Source organism: Callionymus lyra, chromosome 14, assembly GCF_982586985.1.
Source record: "Callionymus lyra chromosome 14, fCalLyr1.hap1.1, whole genome shotgun sequence".
NCBI lineage: Eukaryota > Metazoa > Chordata > Actinopteri > Syngnathiformes > Callionymidae > Callionymus > Callionymus lyra.
This window is the reverse complement of record NC_141831.1, coordinates 9,032,969-9,050,581: the sequence shown is the minus strand read 5'-3', so window position 1 is coordinate 9,050,581 and position 17,613 is coordinate 9,032,969. Positions and strand designations below refer to the sequence as shown.

Below are 17,613 nucleotides of genomic sequence, written 5' to 3'. Positions count from 1 at the left end.
CTCCTGCAGCAGGAGGAAGAGTCTCCGAGTCATCAAGGACAAGTCAATTAGAAAAGGATTAAGAGGTCCGGGGTCCTTGTTCGCTGCCTGTGAAGACGAGAAGCTCCGCTGAGCCCGAGTGGATTCAATTACTCCGACGTCTTGGATTATTTTCTGCTGGAAGATGCAGCAAATATTTTCTCTTAACTTATTGAATCAACTCTGTTTTCTTTGTAGGCGTATGGAGGCTTTGAAATGTTTTAGAACAGCTTTTTTTCTTTCATTTCTTGGTGATTTGAACCATTGTGTTGTAATAGGGTCAAGGTGACCGGGAGGCACGAAGACAAATGTGTTTGTGGTATCCCTTGTGTTGCATCTGGGTCAAGGTGAACCACCTCCCTGGTTTCTATAAATACATATACAAGTCTTGAACCTGGGGTAACACAAGGGTGAATACGACTAAAGCTTAAATTTAAATATAAATATAATAATAAGTAGAAAATATAAATTATATATATTTAATTCAGGGGCTAATATTGAGACATTTTACATGTTTTTCATAATACTAACTTGTTGTTGCTCTTATATCAGTAGCTATTTGACATTAAACCGAAGGCGTGTCCCAAATCACACATTTCTACACTCACACTTAATATTTTGAGTACACTAGTGTGCGATAATATAGTGCGCAATGAGCACTCGATTTGACACTTTCCACCCTTAATGGCCGCCATCTTAGTGACGTAGATGAAGCTAAACTGAAGCAACGTCACTGACAACGTGGAGCAGATACTGACGTAAATGTCTCGAGAAAAAACTAATTTTACCACAAAACAACACAACAACTGTAATAACACAACGAAACACAACATAATAACTTGTTTTGATTCGAGAATAGTGCTGTCAAGTGTCAGTGATAGTGTTTCAACGACTGGTTGCGATCAGCGTTAAAAAGTAGTAGAAGAAGAAGCTGTCGAGTCATTTCAGGTAAGTGTGTAGCAGCAGAGTTTGATGTTGAGACAGAACTACACTGTCGACATTTGAGCACTTCACAAGCAAGTGCACTGTCTTACAGTGTACTGTAAACGCACATTACCATGCTACTTGAATTGACAACTATTATTGACAACCATTGTTTGACATAAACAAGGTTGTATTCTGTTTCTGTTGCAATAATACTTTTCAGATAATGTAAAAAGTCTATAAGTACACATAGAAAACTATTTTGTGATGTCATTGATGACAATAAAAGGCTTTATTTTGAGTCAAACTCTTGAGTCATGGGTCAAATTTGCCAGATGGTTTCTTCAAAATCAAAGTAGATTAATGTTCATGTCATGACCTCTATAGACGTTTAAGATAAGATAAGGAACACACAGTAGAAAATGGATGTTGACAATGATGACAAGGTTTCTTTCATTTTTTCTTCTCAGGTTGTAATGTTAGCTTCTGACAATGTCAGCTGTGTTTAATTTGTTTTATTATTTAAAATCATCACACAGTTAACAAGTTATCATGTCGACACTTTGACCTGTAAAGATGCCAGAGGTTAAGATAAGATAAGAGTGACATCATATGGAAAGAATTATTCAGAAACTTCAATTTAACTTGAGGTCGAACAGTTTGGTAAATAAAACGTTACCAGAACTTTAACTTCAATAGCGACGAGTGGGAGGAAAAAAAGCATCAAGAGTTTTTAAAAAGGCATATAAGGTTCTTTAATGTTCAGTCAAAACACATTCTCCATGTTGACTATAGGAGACACGGTCGATCTCATACACTGGTTTGGTCGTAAAACTTCAAATATGGACGAGCATTCCACATGAACTCTGCAATACATAAATAACAATAAGTGTGCACCTCATATCAATATACACATTCCATACATAAATACATGTGTACAACGACACGGCGTAGAAATATAACTTGATGTCGTATGAAACTATGGAAAATATACAGATTTATTTACCCCCTCCCCCCCCCCACAAAAAAAAAAAAAAATTGCACAGATCTCCTAGTGGAACACATGACAGATCCTGGACCAGAGAGAGAGAATCCAGTCGCGTGTCGTTCACAGTCAGATGACATTCAGTGCATTTAAGAGCCGCTAGCTTGACTCGTGCATTTAGGATGCACGAGAATAAAAGACGGTATGAAATGAAAAGCTTCCTCGGTCTCGGGAGTCGCTCTGCTCTCAGAACAAACTGCAGCTGTTCATCATGGACCCCGGGAGGAGAGCGAGAGAACTCACACCCCTACACACCCCCCCCCCCCCCCCAAACACACACACACACTTCGACTCCGACTGACCTGCGAGGATCTGACCTCACGATTGCGCCCCCTGGACTTTGATAATAATAAAAAAAAAAAAAGCTGTTGACTTCCTTTTGAAACGGAGACAGGGTTTGTTTTTTTTACGACTCTCTGACGCTATAAATAGCTTGTTCTGACAGCGAGAACAAGGCGTCACGTGCCCGGGATCATCAAAGCACAAGCCGTCAGGCAGACGTTGGACCTGGTATCAAGACCACCAGTGTGGAAACGTCTCTTCTTCCAGTGCGTGTCGAAGCTGCGTTTATGGCACATTCATATAAGGCTTGAAAAATACTCATGCAACTGATCGAACCCCTCGAAAAGGCTGCACCACCTTTTGGTCATCTGTGTCACAACGGGGAAGGTTTCATGGGGGGGGGGGGGGAGGATGGAAGGACATGCCTGCACTACGACGTGGTCCATCATCTTAGCAACCATGCGGTGAAGAACGGAGGAAACGATACAGAGTCATGGGTGTCGCAGTGCAGCAGTTCATGGACGCTCTAGTTCGGGTGGGAGAGTCCAAGCCCGGACATGGCGGCGGCGGCCAGGAGCAGGAGCGAACTGACCAGGACCGCCGGGGCGCCGGAGCGGAACACCTGCCTGCCGTTCAGGGGCTGCACCGGCCGGAAGGTGCCGACCATCGGCTTCCCGTCGTGGAACTTCAGCTCGGAGAAGGCACGTAGCTGTAGAGAGGGAACGGACCATGAAATCAGTTTCTACGATTTGTTTGGTGCGATGAACAGATCGACCCCGAACAAGATTTAAACGGCAAACATCGCAGTACGTTCGAGGGCCGCGGAGCAAACTCTTTCTTTGAGCTTGACGCTTAGAAATGGCTTTAAAAATATTAATGGTGTCCATGTGTTGCTAGCTATGCTAAATGTAGCTTGTTTGTTTGGATACGTTGTCTGTAGTATCGTGAAAGGATGCGACACCAACAAGCAAGACTCTTCCCCCTTTAGGCATATACTGCATGTATGTTTGACCCTCTTTGGCCAGTGGTGTCAGTAGTGGGATTGTGGTGTGCATTAGAAGTCAACAACCTGAGGTTGATGATTCTAAAGTACTTCACTAGAAGAATTTTAACCCGAGTGTGAATGGGGTTGTCCCAAACACTTAATATTGTAGAGTACACAATTGCGTCCCAATGAGCAGTGTGCGAAAATGCAGTGCGCAATAAGAACTCAAAAAGGCCAGAAAATTAAGTGTGGATCGATGGACACTTTCCACCCTTAACAGCCGCCATCTTAGTGACGTAGATGAAGCTAAACTGAAGCTACGTCACTGACGACGCGTCTTCGTAGCAGAAACCGGCGTAAATGTAAAATAAAAACACTAATTTTACTACAAAACAAATCAACAACAATAATAACACAACGAAACACAACTTAATAACTTGTTTCGATTGGCGAAAAGCGCTGGCAAGTGTCGATGATAGTGTTTCTACGACTGGTTGCGATTAGCGTTAAAAAGTAATAGAAGAAGAAGCTGTCGAGTCATTTCCGGTAAGTTTGTAGCAGTCTTTAAGTGTACTGTAAAACAGTGCCCAATTTGGGACACAGAAATAGGGGCTAAGTATATGGTATCTGTGGTACTTTCTGACCTAGAAAAACGAAGAGTGTTAAGAATGTGACGTGTTCTGGTTTACCATAGTACACACTGTTAGGAAAATATAAGAAACTCTTGATCCAGATTCTCACAAAGATTCCAGAGTGAGGCAACTGGACTGACGTTCCACCTCAGCTAAGGGACTTCATTGGTTTCAAATACTTGGTCCAAGGATCAGGTACATATCACTTGCTCGCCCCTTAGCTAGATATGTACCGATATATATATACTCCAGTTCGGTTGCATCACTTTGGAACTCTTTGGATAACCAGGTAGTATGAGGACCTACACGAAGAGTTTCTTAAATTGTTGCTGACGAGGAACAAGTCTGGTATCATTGGCTCCCACCTGATCGTTGCTGAGAGGGATGGGGGTCTCAAACAGCGTCCAGACCACGGCTTCTTTGCACCCCGGGGTGGTCAGGGAGCCTTTGTAGCGGTAATAAGTGGTGAGATTCTGCTCGGCTGGGATCAGCTGTGCCAGAGAAACTGGAGGCAAGGATGTGTTTCCATCTGGAACGAAGAAAAAAGGAAATCGTGAAGATTCCAGTGACTCGGTCGATGCTTTGCAACCGGACTTGGAAACTCACTCGTGGCCTTGATGCTCCTCAGGGCGTTGACGACCGGTTCGTACTTCTTGTTGGCGCTGACGGACTTCTGGAAATGGAGATATCTTTGTCAACTCTGTTCTGGGGATACGGCAACACGGTTGAGATATTCACCTCGTAGAAGAACCCGAGGACCGCCACCCCCTCCGGGTCCGCTAGTGCCGTGCCCAGATCGGTGAAATGCTGCTTCATGTGGACGATGTGCAGCTGGAGAAACGAATCATGAATGTCAACACTTGCTCGTGGTGTCTGAGGCAAAATCAACTGGATTGTTAAAGAGGAAGAATCATCGCAACAACAGGAACTGATTCAAAGAGATAAAGGAAAAACCTTCATGTGTGGAACTGTCCAAAGGTTTTGATCAATAATCCAGGTCGAGAAGCCAAAGATTCAAGTTAAAGTGTCAAATCAGAAAATTGTGATCCCAAGAAACTTTAGTTTAAATAAAACTATGTAAGAGGAAAACGGAAACGAGTCCCAATAAATTACAGTGAGCGACAGTGGCAAGGAAAACTCCCCTGACAGGCAGAAACCTCGAGCAGAACCAGACACAATCAGATCCTGTCATTTAGGAGGGTGTATTGATACAGTCTTGAGGTTTTCCTAATCTATAGTGACTAAATAAACACGCTTGCAGTTAATAAAAAAAACTCTCTGCAGCGAGAATTCCGAGCTGCTCTAGTAGAAGAACTCACATTTCTCCGATCCTTAAAACTCTGCACTGGCTTCGAGTTTCTTTCAGGATCAACTTTAAAATTCTGGTTCTTACTTTCAGATCTATTCATGGTCAGACCTTCCATCAGTGATCTGATCCAGACTTACACCCCAGCTCGGGCTCTGAGGTCTGTGGATCAGAATCTTCTGATGGTTCCTGAACACGGTTCCGGACCAGAGGAGAGAAATCCTTCCAGACTGTTGCTCCTAAGCTTTGGAACCATCTCTGTGTTTGATGATCTACTGACTCCTTCAAGAAACATCTTATGTCACTTTTATTTGTGCTTTTTCCTGATTTTCTGGGACTCCTGTGTTTGTCTTATGTGTCTTGATCTTTTAAAGTATATCTTTTAACTGTGTATTGTTTTTAATTGTTGAAGCGCTTTGTGACCCTGGTCTAGAAAGATCTTTACAAATAACCTTTACCTACGTACTTTTGTTTGTATTAAACAGCTGATTAATATTGTTAGCTTTAAGCTAGCTAGCTTAGCTAGAAGTTGTAATTGAGCATATTTTTATTCAGTATATATTTTGGGATATTACAAAATTTTTCTCTTTTATCAAAAAAAAATTGTATTTCTGGGACTCGTATGCAGTTTTGCCGCCTCGTCTGCATTCTCCTGTTCGCTTCTTCATATGTCATTTTTCAGCCAATCACGAACCTCCATGGGAAACTGCTCCCCGTCGATAGTGTGTTCTGACCCGGGCCCACCGTTGGTCCCCCAGTGCAGGTGGAACTGAACAGCCTTGTACGTGTCCGGTAATCCTCCACCGGAGACGGTTGCGGAGAGGGGAACTCCAACCTGAACTAAAAAGGTGAGACATCCAGTCGGTGAGCGATTCCTTCGCGGAGATTATGACTCAGCGACTCCTGAAGCGCTCACCTGAGTGGCCATTGTTCTTGATGGTTCCCTTGAAGGTCTGCTGGTAGTTGCTAAAAATAAACGCGGTCAGACGCTCGTCCTTCAGGGCCTTCCTGGTGACGACGTTGATGGGCGACTGGAGTCGTCCAGAGCAGTCGCTGTTGGCGAGATTCCACCTCTCCGGGGCTGCGGACGACAACAACTCGGATCAAACCTCGTTCGACGAGATGCGGCGGTGGAAACTCACTGTTGCACTGATGGTCGCAGGTGAACTGGGACTGATAGCACCAATCTGAAACAAAGAACATTAGAGTCCATTAACAGGATTGTGGAATCTCTCAATATTGACTTTTCCCGGCGACAAACACCGATTGTTCTCCTCAGTTTGGGTTTATTGTTGCTGTCAGGACAGGACAGGACAACCCCCCCCCCCTCCCTAACCCCCCCACCCCCCACCGGAACTGACCTTCCACTCACAATATTTTCCCCCCTCGAGTGTTTATCTTTCATGCACTCAGTTCTCACACAGCGGATAAATATTTCAAACCGTCTCCTTTCTATTGTTAAATATTCTTTTCTTTTCTTTTGAAGATTATAAAGCAATAATAGTGACTTTCTGTTGAATAAATAAATGCCTGAAGTAAAAGACGTGTGCCTGGAACATGTAAATATGACAAGATAAATGTGATTTATTACAAAATAAATGTGTTTTAGTTGAAGGTCAATACAGGTTCACCACAAGGTCAATTGATGAGAAAATACGTCACTTGATAAACTAACGTGATTTTGTAACTTGGAAAAAAATAAATTACAATAAAAACAAATAAAATGAGAAACTAATAATTCATTAATAATTAAAGAGTTGAAGCGTCTATAGATACTTTGACTCTAATTGTTTGTTCATTCGTTGCTTCATCCATCCTTCTTAAAAACACTTCTTTTTTTTTTACACAAAACTAATCAACTAATTTTTTTTCTGTACATTCCCAAAGTTTGCACGACTTTTTCATTCTTGTATTTTTATATTTTAGACGTGTTTATCTGTAACCGGTCCTGCTTAAATTGTGAATTTCTCAATGAAGATAAAGTAGTATAATCAAATAGTATAAATAAAGTATCTATCAAATAAAAATAAAACAACTAAATATCACTTGTTGCTAATTATTACTACGATCCGATATTTATTAAAAAGTAGTTAATTTTGTATAATATAAATCAACATTTATGTTGTTTTCAATGAAATATCTTGAAATATTGTGCATCTAAATCGCCACAGATTTAAATATTAGTAAATATTATATGTAATGTATAACATATTTTTCTCTACGGTTCATTCATCGCTTCATTCATTCACCCAGAGTCGTCTCCATCCATCCTCTCTTTAATTCACACTCTTTCTCTGCGTCTTTACAGGCGCGTCTTTTTTTTTCCGCCTCCGCCAATCAGCGCTCGGTCCGCGCAACTTCTGGCCAATCACAGGCCTCGCCTCGCTGCCTCCATGTGGAGCGAGAAAGACTGAATGAGAGTCTGACGCTGATGCGGAGGCAAGTGTTCGAGTGGGAACGTGAGAATGTGCGCAGATTTCATGGAGAGAGAGTGTGTGTGTGAGGTGTGTGTGTGTGAGAGGTGTGTGTGTGTGTGTGTGTGTGAGGGGGGGTGGGGGGGGGCATTCTGGGAGCTGATTTACATTCACGTCTTTCTGTCGAAGTGCGAGATGGTTGCGACAATTGCGAGTTTTTTTTAACGTGTATTTGTCAATTTATATTTTACAATATTATTATTTACCTGAAGAGTAAAATAATAATTAAAAAATATCAGTATTGACGCAACCGCGACTTAATTTTTTTTTTTTTTTTTGCCGGGAATCGAACCCTCGGACGCGTGAGACTGCAGCATTTCAGACCGTGAGACAGGTAAAAAACGGGAGTCGTGAGACGGATTTTTTTTTTATTTCTAAGGGAAGAGATTCCGAATCCTGCAGCTGATCGTGACCAACACGAGGCAGGTGGATGAAGATGAATAAAAAACATGTTTTTTTCCCACTCATCCCTGACGATAAATACAGATATTCGCAGCAAATCTGCTCAATTTAATCTCTTTTTTCAAATTTAAACGAGAAGATGAATCCCGAGGATCGACGACTCACCTCCAGCGCCGCTGCTGAAGCCCCACACGCACACGCACAGGAGCGCGGACACGACCTGCAGATGCATCTTCTCGGATTTCCAGGAGGACTTGAATGAGTTGTGCGCTGCAGAGGGTGGGGGGGTCTTATACTTATCTATCGGCATGCCACTCGGAGTTTGGCCCCTCCCCCTTCCGGCGGAGCCCCCCCGCTGGTGGTCCTATCAGTGGCTCCAGGAGCCCCTCGGTGATGCGATCACACGTCCCCGGAGATCGAGGCGATTATTGGCGCTCGGCGGGACGTCTAAGAGTATTGATCAGGATCAGGATAATCCATATTTCTGAACGACCCCCTCCTCCCCCCCTTCCTCACCTGCGGAGGAACTGACCCCCCGCGGGGAGACGATTGAGGTTGAAATGACTCATCTTTTGTGGTCATAACTGCGTCTTCAGGCGCCATGAAAGTGAATCAACTTTCTTTGGTTTTTCATTTAAAGCTTTAGAAAAACATGAATCACAATAAGTTGATCGTTTTGGTCAAACTATGGTTTTTTTCCGTTAAACACACACGAGCAAGACGAAAAAAACAACCATGAAAAATAGTAAAACAAATAATGAAAATAGTAAATATAAAAACACTTAATAGTAAAAATACGAATATATATATATATATATGGCCCGCATGAGCTTTAAAAACAAATTGACAAGTTGAATCAAAATATTAATTTAATTTAAGAGTACACATAAAGATTGAAGTGTTCACCAGTACTTCAGATGTTTAAAAGGATATATTTATTATTATATATGTAGTTTAATTCAATTTTATTTTTTAAATCAAATTGTACACCGTTGGTTGACTGTAAAACTTTTTTTTTATTACACCATTTTTTTTGCCTCGTTATGTTTTAATAATATTATTATGTCAGTAGAACAGACAAGACAGGTTCATAAAAAAACGTAAACAATGAAAGACAGGCAAAAGAAAATGACGAAAAAATATATATTATTGAATAAAATGCAACTCTATGTTTTGTTTAAAAATAGAGTGGACTCGGAAAATTACTAAAATGATTTCGATGGACGATGAGGAAACAGACGTGTCGTTTTTTTTATGTTGAGAAAAGCAAGGCAGAAACACTGGTTTAGGAACGAGGCTGATACCCCCAAAAAAACAGTTTTAAAACGCTACTTATAATATATTTAAATGTTTATTAGCTCTCTTTCTGATCACCAGAACATCCAGCTCATATATTCGGTTCCTTAAGAGTTGCTTTAAAATAACATTTTCTTGTCATTTGTAAAGTCGACGCGTCTCTTCAGTGATGGTTTAGTGAGTGAAGAACAAACGCTATAACACAGCGACCTCTGCTGGACACTTGTATAATAAACGAAACAAAAATATATACTGTATAGTTCTTTACTGCACATGATACGATTGAATATTAGAGAATATGAATCATTACGCACATTTACTAGACAATTATTTAAAATATAGTGTTATATACATATATATATATATATATATATAAAATTAACTAGTTTTTAATAAAGAAAGGATCGTAGTAATAATCAGCAACAATTGACATTTTATTTAATAGATACTTTTATTTATACTACTTTATTATACTACTATTTATCTTCATTGAGAAATTCAGCATTTAAGAAGAACCGGTTACAGCTAAACACGTCATAATATACAAAAATGCAAGAATAAAAAGTTGTGCAAACTTTGGGAATGTACATAAAATATATAATATATATATATATATATATATATTAGTAAAAGTAAGTAAGCAACAATTATATGTGAAGTCCCTTTCACAGACCAGGGTCACAAAGCTCTTAAACAATCAAAAACAATACAGTTTATATACAGTGCCTTGCGAAAGTATTCGGCCCCCTTGAACCTTTCAACATTTCGCCACAGTTCAGGCTTCAAACGTAAAGATATAAAATTTTAATTTTTTGTCCTGAATCAACAACAAGTGGGACACAATCGTGAAGTGGAACAAAATTTATTGGATAATTTAAACTTTTTTAACAAATAAAAAACTGAAAAGTGGGGCGTGCAATATTATTCGGCCCCTTTACTTTCAGTGCAGCAAACTCACTCCAGAAGTTCAGTGAGGATCTTTGAATGATCCAATGTTGTCCTAAATGACTGATGATGATCAATAGAATGCACCTGTGTGTAATCAAGTCTCCGTATAAATGCACCTGCTCTTTGATAGTCTCAGGGTTCTGTTTAAAGCGCAGAGAGAACCATGAAGACAAAGGAACACACCAGGCAGGTCCGAGATACTGTTGTGGAGAAGTTTAAAGCCGGATTTGGATACAAAAAGATTTCCCAAGCTTTAAACATCTCAAGGAGCACTGTGCAAGCAATTATATTGAAATGGAAGGAGTATCAGACCACTGCAAATCTACCAAGACCTGGCCGTCCCTCCAAACTTCATCTCAAACAAGGAGAAGACTGATCAGAGATGCAGCCAAGAGGCCCATGATCACTCTGGATGAACTGCAGATAACTACAGCTGAGGTGGGAGAGTCTGTCCATAGGACAACAATCAGTCGTGCCTTTATGGAAGAGTGGCAAGAAGAAAGCCATTTCTCAAAGATATCCATAAAAAGTCTCGTTTAAAGTTTGCCACAAGCCACCTGGGAGACACACCAAACATGTGGAAGAAGGTGCTCTGGTCAGATGAAACCAAAATCGAAGTTTTTGGCCACAATGCAAAACGATATGTTTGGTGTAAAAGCAACACAGCTCATCACCCTGAACACACCATCCTCACTGTCAAACATGGTGGTGGCAGCATCATGGTTTGGGCCTGCTTTTCTTCAGCAGGGACAGGGAAGATGGCTAAAATTGATGGGAAGATGGATGGAGCCAAATACAGGACCATTCTGGAAGAAAACCTGTTGGAGTCTGCAAAAGACCTGAGACTGGGACGGAGATTTATCTTTCAACAGGACAATGATCCAAAACATAAAGCCAAATCTGCAATGGAATGGTTCACAAATAGACGTATCCAGGTGTTAGAATGGCCAAGTCAAAGTCCAGACCTGAATCCAATCGAGAATCTGTGGAAAGAGCTGAAGACTGCTGTTCACAAACGCTCTCCATCCAACCTCACTGAGCTCGAGCTGTTTTGCAAGGAAGAATGGGCAAGAATTCCAGTCTCTCGATGTGCAAAACTGATAGAGACATACCCCAAGAGACTTGCAGCTGTAATTGCAGCTAAAGGTGGCGCTACAAAGTATTAGCGCAAGGGGGCCGAATAATATTGCACGCCCCACTTTTCAGTTTTTTATTTGTTAAAAAAGTTTAAATTATCCAATAAATTTCGTTCCACTTCACGATTGTGTCCCACTTGTTGTTGATTCATGACAAAAAATTAAAATGTTATATCTTTATGTTTGAAGCCTGAAATGTGGCAAAATGTTGAAAGGTTCAAGGGGGCCGAATACTTTCGCAAGGCACTGTATATATATATGAAATTAACTAGTTTTTAATAAAGAAAGGATCGCAGTAATAATCAGCAACAATTGACATTTTATTTAATAGATACTTTTATTTATACTACTTTATTATACTACTATTTATCTTCATTGAGAAATTCAGCATTTAAGAAGAACCGGTTACAGCTAAACATGTCATAATATACAAAAATGCAAGAATAAAAAGTTGTGCAAATTTTGGGAATGTACATAAATATATATATATATATATATATATTAGTAAAAGTAAGTAAGCAACAATTATATGTGAAGTGCCTTTCACAGACCAGGGTCACAAAGCTCTTAAACAATCAAAAACAATAGTTTATATATAAATATACTGTATATATATATATATATATATATATATACACACACAAACGCACACAAAGAGAAACATCAAGTCAAATATACATCAATGCTGAGCATAAAAAAATACAATATTTTGCAAATTTAAAAATATAATGGCAAAAAAACAAAATATGAACAGGAAGAAATATGAAAAAATATGAATAAAAGTGTGTGTGTGTGTGTATATATACACACGTTTTTAAATATTTTAATCTTTTTAATAAATACAATTAATGGATTTATCAATATTTAAAAAAAAGACATTTTTGAAATTGTTTTTCCTTTACAAATTTAAATTTTATTTTAAAAAAATTCAGATATTGCTTTTCAAATATTATTTATCTTCAGTATTTTGTCTTTAAATCCAAAAAACAGTTTCATCTCATCTTTAAAAACACTCGACAACAGAAAGTCATGATATAATCTTTTATTTCCGTCCATGTTTACTTTGACAGTGCATCTCTGGACGACAATGATTGAGTGACAGGTTTGTTTAGGCACCACTAACAGATCTGATAAATATGTTACACTGTTGGACTCCTTTGATGTCACCAACCACCACGAGACTCCACCACGTTCCCACCGGCGTCACTGAAATGTTTTTAGAGTGAACTAACGTTAAGATCCTGTCGTGGTGTTAGAAGCAGCTAAAAGGTGGTAGTTTTGGAAAAAACTGTGGCCGTCTTCCCCCCTCGCAGCACCGGGGGTTATGGCACTATCATTAACGAGCAAAGGGAGGGGGAACGAGAACCGGCGACTTGTATCCCGGTCTCAGAGCTCGAGCGGCTAACGACAACAAACCCTGTTCCTTCTCCTCACCTGCCGAGGCGTCCAGTAGGGGGCGATGTGGCGTCACCGGGGGGGGGGGGGGGGGGGGAGCAGCAGTGATGACATGAAACCACACCACGTGTACGAACGAGTCTGAAACACATCAGCAATGAAACACAGACACAAACTCACTCCAGTTCCACTTTACGGTACATTCAAGCTCCGGGGGGGAAAAAATGAACCGACGCGGGGGGTGGGGGAGGGGGGGCAAGTTAACAGCAGATTCTCTCCCTTTTAACTCAAGTTTGGTCTCAAGATTCTTCCTCAAAATACGACGACAGCCATTTTCCGATAGTGCACAAAATAAGATACAAAATTAGACTTTAAATACTGTAGCAGCAACTCTCTTAAAGCCTCCAGCAGAGTCCAGGGGGAGTCGATTGTCCTTTGAAGTGCGAGACTGCGACTGGAGGAGGTGCGGGTGGACTGTAGGGGGCGCTCTCATCCACACTGGTCCGACAGTTTGTTTTTCGAGGGGGGGGGAACCCTCTCCCGCAGATCTCACAGGGAACGCGCCAGAGTTACGATCCTTTCGCCCCCAAATCTCAGCCGGCGCCGCGGCGGCGTGCCGGGGGCCGACGACGCGGATCATCAGGAGGAGGAGATCCCGGGACTAACCTGCTCTTCTCAAAGGAAAAAAAAGAAAAACGGCGGCGCTTCCCTCAACTGGACGCTGTGGCGATGGCCTTCTTCAGCTGCTGGCTGCGGATCTCGCGGTTGCGCGAGTCCAGGAGATGGTCGTGGCAGGTGTTGCAGACCAGGACCGGGTCGTAGAGCTGCTGGTCCGGGATGGGAAGCTTCAGGTGACAGCAGTCTTTACAGAACACATTGCCACAGTTCCTGGTGAGACGAAGAAGAAACTTTATTGTTTAGAATAAGACAAGAAATACATGGAAGTATCAGTTTTATCAGGAAATATTACATGATTGAATTTAAACACATTATTTTAATAATGAAAGTTATTTAAAGCATTGAATTATTATTTTTTTTTAACAATGAAATACCATCATATCTATATTTAAAAGCTTAAATTATATTTTTATTAATTCAATTTAAAGAAACTTGTTTGTTTTTTTTCAAATTATTATCATTTTATTTTTTAGTTGTATTTTTACACAGAGATTGAGATTCTAATTCAATTGACGAAATAAATGTTTTTCCAAATTTAATATTTTTTCATTTGCAGTCTTTTAAATTCAATATTATTATTATTATAAATATTGGTGCAGTAAACTTTGCCACTTTCAGCCAATCGTATCACCGATACACTTATATATTAGAATATTAGAAAATGTAATCATTTCTTGATATATTAATTGAATTCAATTTCCGACCAGTAGGTGGCGACATACAAGCTGTTGTATCCGTCAAGCCATGAAAAATATAAGTAAGTAAGTAAGTAAGTAATATTTATTTATATAGCGCTTTTCGAGACCAGGGTCACAAAGCGCTAATGAAATACATAAGATAACTTTTTCAAGTTGAACTTGTGATTATTTAATCAAAATATTTCAGTTTCAAAGGTGTTTAAAGAAGCTGTTAAAAGAGTGATGGAGAAAAAGAAGAAGAAGGAGAAGAAGAAGGAGAAGAAGAAGAAGAAGCTGCACCTGCAGTGGTGACGTCTCTTTGCCATCCAGAACTCACTGTCACAGTGGAAACAGTGGGAGGCCATGTGGTCGGGGACCCACCTCGTGACCTACAAACAAGCACCTGAGTGTGAGAATCGGGGGGTGATGGGGGGGGAGAGAGGGGTGACCAGAGAGGACTGGACTCACCTCGGTGTCCTTGCTCTCCACTCGGTCCCAGCTGCCCTCGGACAGACGGTCCTCGCTGTGGGACGACAGGGAGTCCTCGTCGTTGCTGTTGTCAGATTCTCGCAGGCACGTCTGAGGAGAAACACGAGTTTAAAAACACGACGGGAAACAAATGCAAAGACTTTTTAGATAAGAGATCTGAAGTTGTGACGTCAATTTGTATCTAATGAATAAAATAAAATTACACTGACTCTACACTAGGTGGCAGCAGAAACAAAAGCAAGGCACACAAGGGTTCTGTGTTTTCCATTATTTTAGCCAGCATTAAAAATAGTAAAAAATGTTTTTTTTATTTCATTGTAATCATTTTATATTCCATTAGTATTGACATTTTTCACTTTAATACGTGGGATATTTATAATTATTGGTTAGAGTTGACATCCCAAGTGTAGTGTGATGCTATTAATCTTCCTTTTATTTTCACAGTTCAAAAGTTAAATAAAATACTTTATTTATTTATCAAACAATTAATTTAATTTATCATAATACTCAGGCCTGGACCTGGTGTTAAATGTTGATTCTATCATTTATTTTTAAGTTATTGTTTATTATGACCAACACAAAACGTATCGAATACTGAATACAAATACCAATATTAGTAATTAATACAATAACATATTGAATAATCAGAATATTGGTAAAAAATAATGATAATATCACATACTAAATCGCAATATTGGAAAATATTAATAAAATCATTTCATACTGAAGCAATATCTGAATATTAGTCAAAACAAATATAAAGAAATGATGAATGGCAATTGGAATACATGGTAAAGATAAATGAATACATTTGAAAAATAAAAAACTCACGATGTCGTCCTCGTAGTCGATGTCGGGCTCCGAGGGGGGGCTGCTGAACTGTTTACTCTCCAGTCTCATCTCCAGCCGCCGCACGTGCTGCCGCAGAACCTCCACTTCCTGTTTGTAGCTGGCCTCGATCTGCCGCAGCCTCTGCTGCACGGCGTCCATCGGCACCGGCAGCCCGTCGTCGTCCAGGTACGGGGGCGCCTGGGCGGGGGGAGGGGAGCCGGAGGCCGAAGGCGAGTAGAAGGACGCGGGCAGGAAAGGATGTCCCGCTAGGGAGTAGCTGTAGCCTACGCCCCGCCCGGGCGTCAGCCATGCCGGCTGCAGCGGACTCGCCGGGCACCCGAGGGCCTCTCTCCGGCAACACTGCGCCTCCGGAGGCGCCTGAGAGCGCAGCAGCCTGGAGGCCAGTCGACGGCTGTGGAAGCCGTTCGGCTGAAATGTCCGACCGGACCCGGAGTGACTCGCGCCGTTGCACGCGGACCGGACCAGACCCTGGACCCCCTCCCACTGGGAGCCGAATAAGTCTGAGATCTGGCTCTGGGAGATCAGGTGAGCGGAGCGGTCGGCGTAGTCTGCAGGTGAGCCCCTCTCACCGAGCTCCGACCTCGACTCCTCCCCGTCTAGCTGGGACTCCAACGGCTCCTTCTGGATCTCCACTTCATCGGCAACTGGGGGCAGCTCCGCCTCGTCCGTGATGGTCTCGGTGGAATCCTCCATTGAGAGCAGGGGGGTCGTCCGAGTGTCACCTGGCGGGTCCAGGATCTCGGGAAGGCAACTTTCCTGACCGTCGCTGGGGTCAAGGGTGATGGCGGGGGCTGCGGTGCTCTTGCAGGGCAGAGGTAAACATGGCTCTGGAGCGTGGGAGGGGGACAAAGTGCTTTCAGGAGTCCTGTCGGGGGTCTCGGCCTCAGGGGGCGGGGGTGGCAGTGGGGGGGCGGCGAGCGGCAGCGCGGCCTGTTGCAGCACCGGCGGAGGACTGGGGGGACTGGGGGGGCGACAAGGTGCGACATCCTCGCAGGAGTGGACGTGGGGGAGGGGGAAGGAGGGCAGGGGCTGCGTGGTGAGACAGGACTCCTCCTCCTCCGTCGCCGCCTCCACATCCGGATCGGAGTCCGGCGACACGTCAGGATCCTCGACCGGTTGACCATCGGGACTCTCCAGACCGTTGGCAGGTTTGACCTCCCCGGAGACGGGGCGACCCTCCTGGCAAAGCTTGTTCAGGTTGGGGTCGCTGGAGGTCCGCGTCAGAGGCATCCCGTTCTCAAACGCCGACACCAGGTTCTCCATGGAGCGCGTCTTTGGAAGTCTGCGACGAACGGGCAATTGTGATTGGTTGAGGAAAAAAAAAAAAGTGGAGGAGAAAAAGTGAGCGGCGAGGAAATACCTGTCCAAAGAGCGAGCGGTGAGTTCGTCTCCGGGGACGTTGGGCGGCAGGTACGAGTCCATGGAGTCGTCCACGGCCGTGCAGGGCGAGGTGGTGGGCAGGTAGACCGCCGTCCATAGCTGCAGAGCCCGAGTGTGGCACACAGGCTGCAGGATCTGCTGGACGTTCATGGAAGTATGAGAGTGACGTCACAAACAAAATAAATATTTTTAGATGAATAAACCCATAAAGGAGAGAGGAAAAGATTTATTTTTTTTTACACACATTTTCTAAATTCAATTTTTTTTTCATTCATTGTCATTTAAACTAAATATGAAAATCATGATATAAAAGTGACACCAGACCATACGATGTAGAAGCACAAAAAAAAGCATGTTTTATAAACAATTTATAAACTGTATGTTTTAGTTGTTGGAATAAAAAGATCAAACTCGGTGCATAAATTAAAAAAATAAATTCATATTTCTATTCTATTTAAAAAAAACGAAAACTACTTTTTAATATAGAAAAAAATGAATTAAATGATCTTCACATTGATATGAATGACCTTCACTAGCACTAGCTTCAACACCAATCCTTCAAAATTGTTATTGAATTGTTTAAGATTCAACATTTGAAATGATAAACTCAACCATTCAAACATACAGATATACTTCCACAGATATACATACACAAACTTAAATCATACAGTCAGTCACTTAAGACAAAGAGGCA

The 17,613-nt window shown here is 41.8% G+C and overlaps 2 protein-coding genes across 7 annotated transcripts in view; both read right to left on the bottom strand.

The window, feature by feature from the left end:
* Positions 1-1,442: 1,442 nt before the first annotated feature.
* ca4a (carbonic anhydrase 4a) lies at positions 1,443-8,311 on the bottom strand. The gene is made up of 8 exons (XM_087807149.1): positions 8,234-8,311; positions 6,335-6,379; positions 6,109-6,273; positions 5,887-6,032; positions 4,625-4,717; positions 4,493-4,559; positions 4,252-4,415; positions 1,443-2,978 (listed from the first exon to the last, which is right to left on the bottom strand). The coding sequence occupies exons 1-8, from the start codon at positions 8,298-8,300 to the stop codon at positions 2,796-2,798; spliced, it is 930 nt and encodes a 309-aa protein (XP_087663275.1). The 5' UTR covers positions 8,301-8,311; the 3' UTR covers positions 1,443-2,795.
* Positions 8,312-12,475: 4,164 nt separating this feature from the next.
* The window catches only part of mtmr4 (myotubularin related protein 4), a 28,517-nt gene continuing 23,379 nt past the window's right edge, over positions 12,476-17,613 (bottom strand). For 4 of the 6 annotated variants that reach the window (XM_087806989.1, XM_087806990.1, XM_087806984.1 and 1 more), the window contains 5 exons: positions 16,900-17,057; positions 15,519-16,821; positions 14,667-14,777; positions 14,499-14,587; positions 12,476-13,731 (listed from right to left, as the gene is read on the bottom strand). In XM_087806989.1, coding sequence (XP_087663115.1) covers positions 13,554-13,731; positions 14,499-14,587; positions 14,667-14,777; positions 15,519-16,821; positions 16,900-17,057 — 1,839 coding nt within the window. In that variant the 3' untranslated portion in view covers positions 12,476-13,553. The remainder of the gene's footprint in view (positions 13,732-14,498; positions 14,588-14,666; positions 14,778-15,518; positions 16,822-16,899; positions 17,058-17,613) is intronic. The other 2 variants (XM_087806985.1, XM_087806987.1) reach the window with 1 other exon arrangement.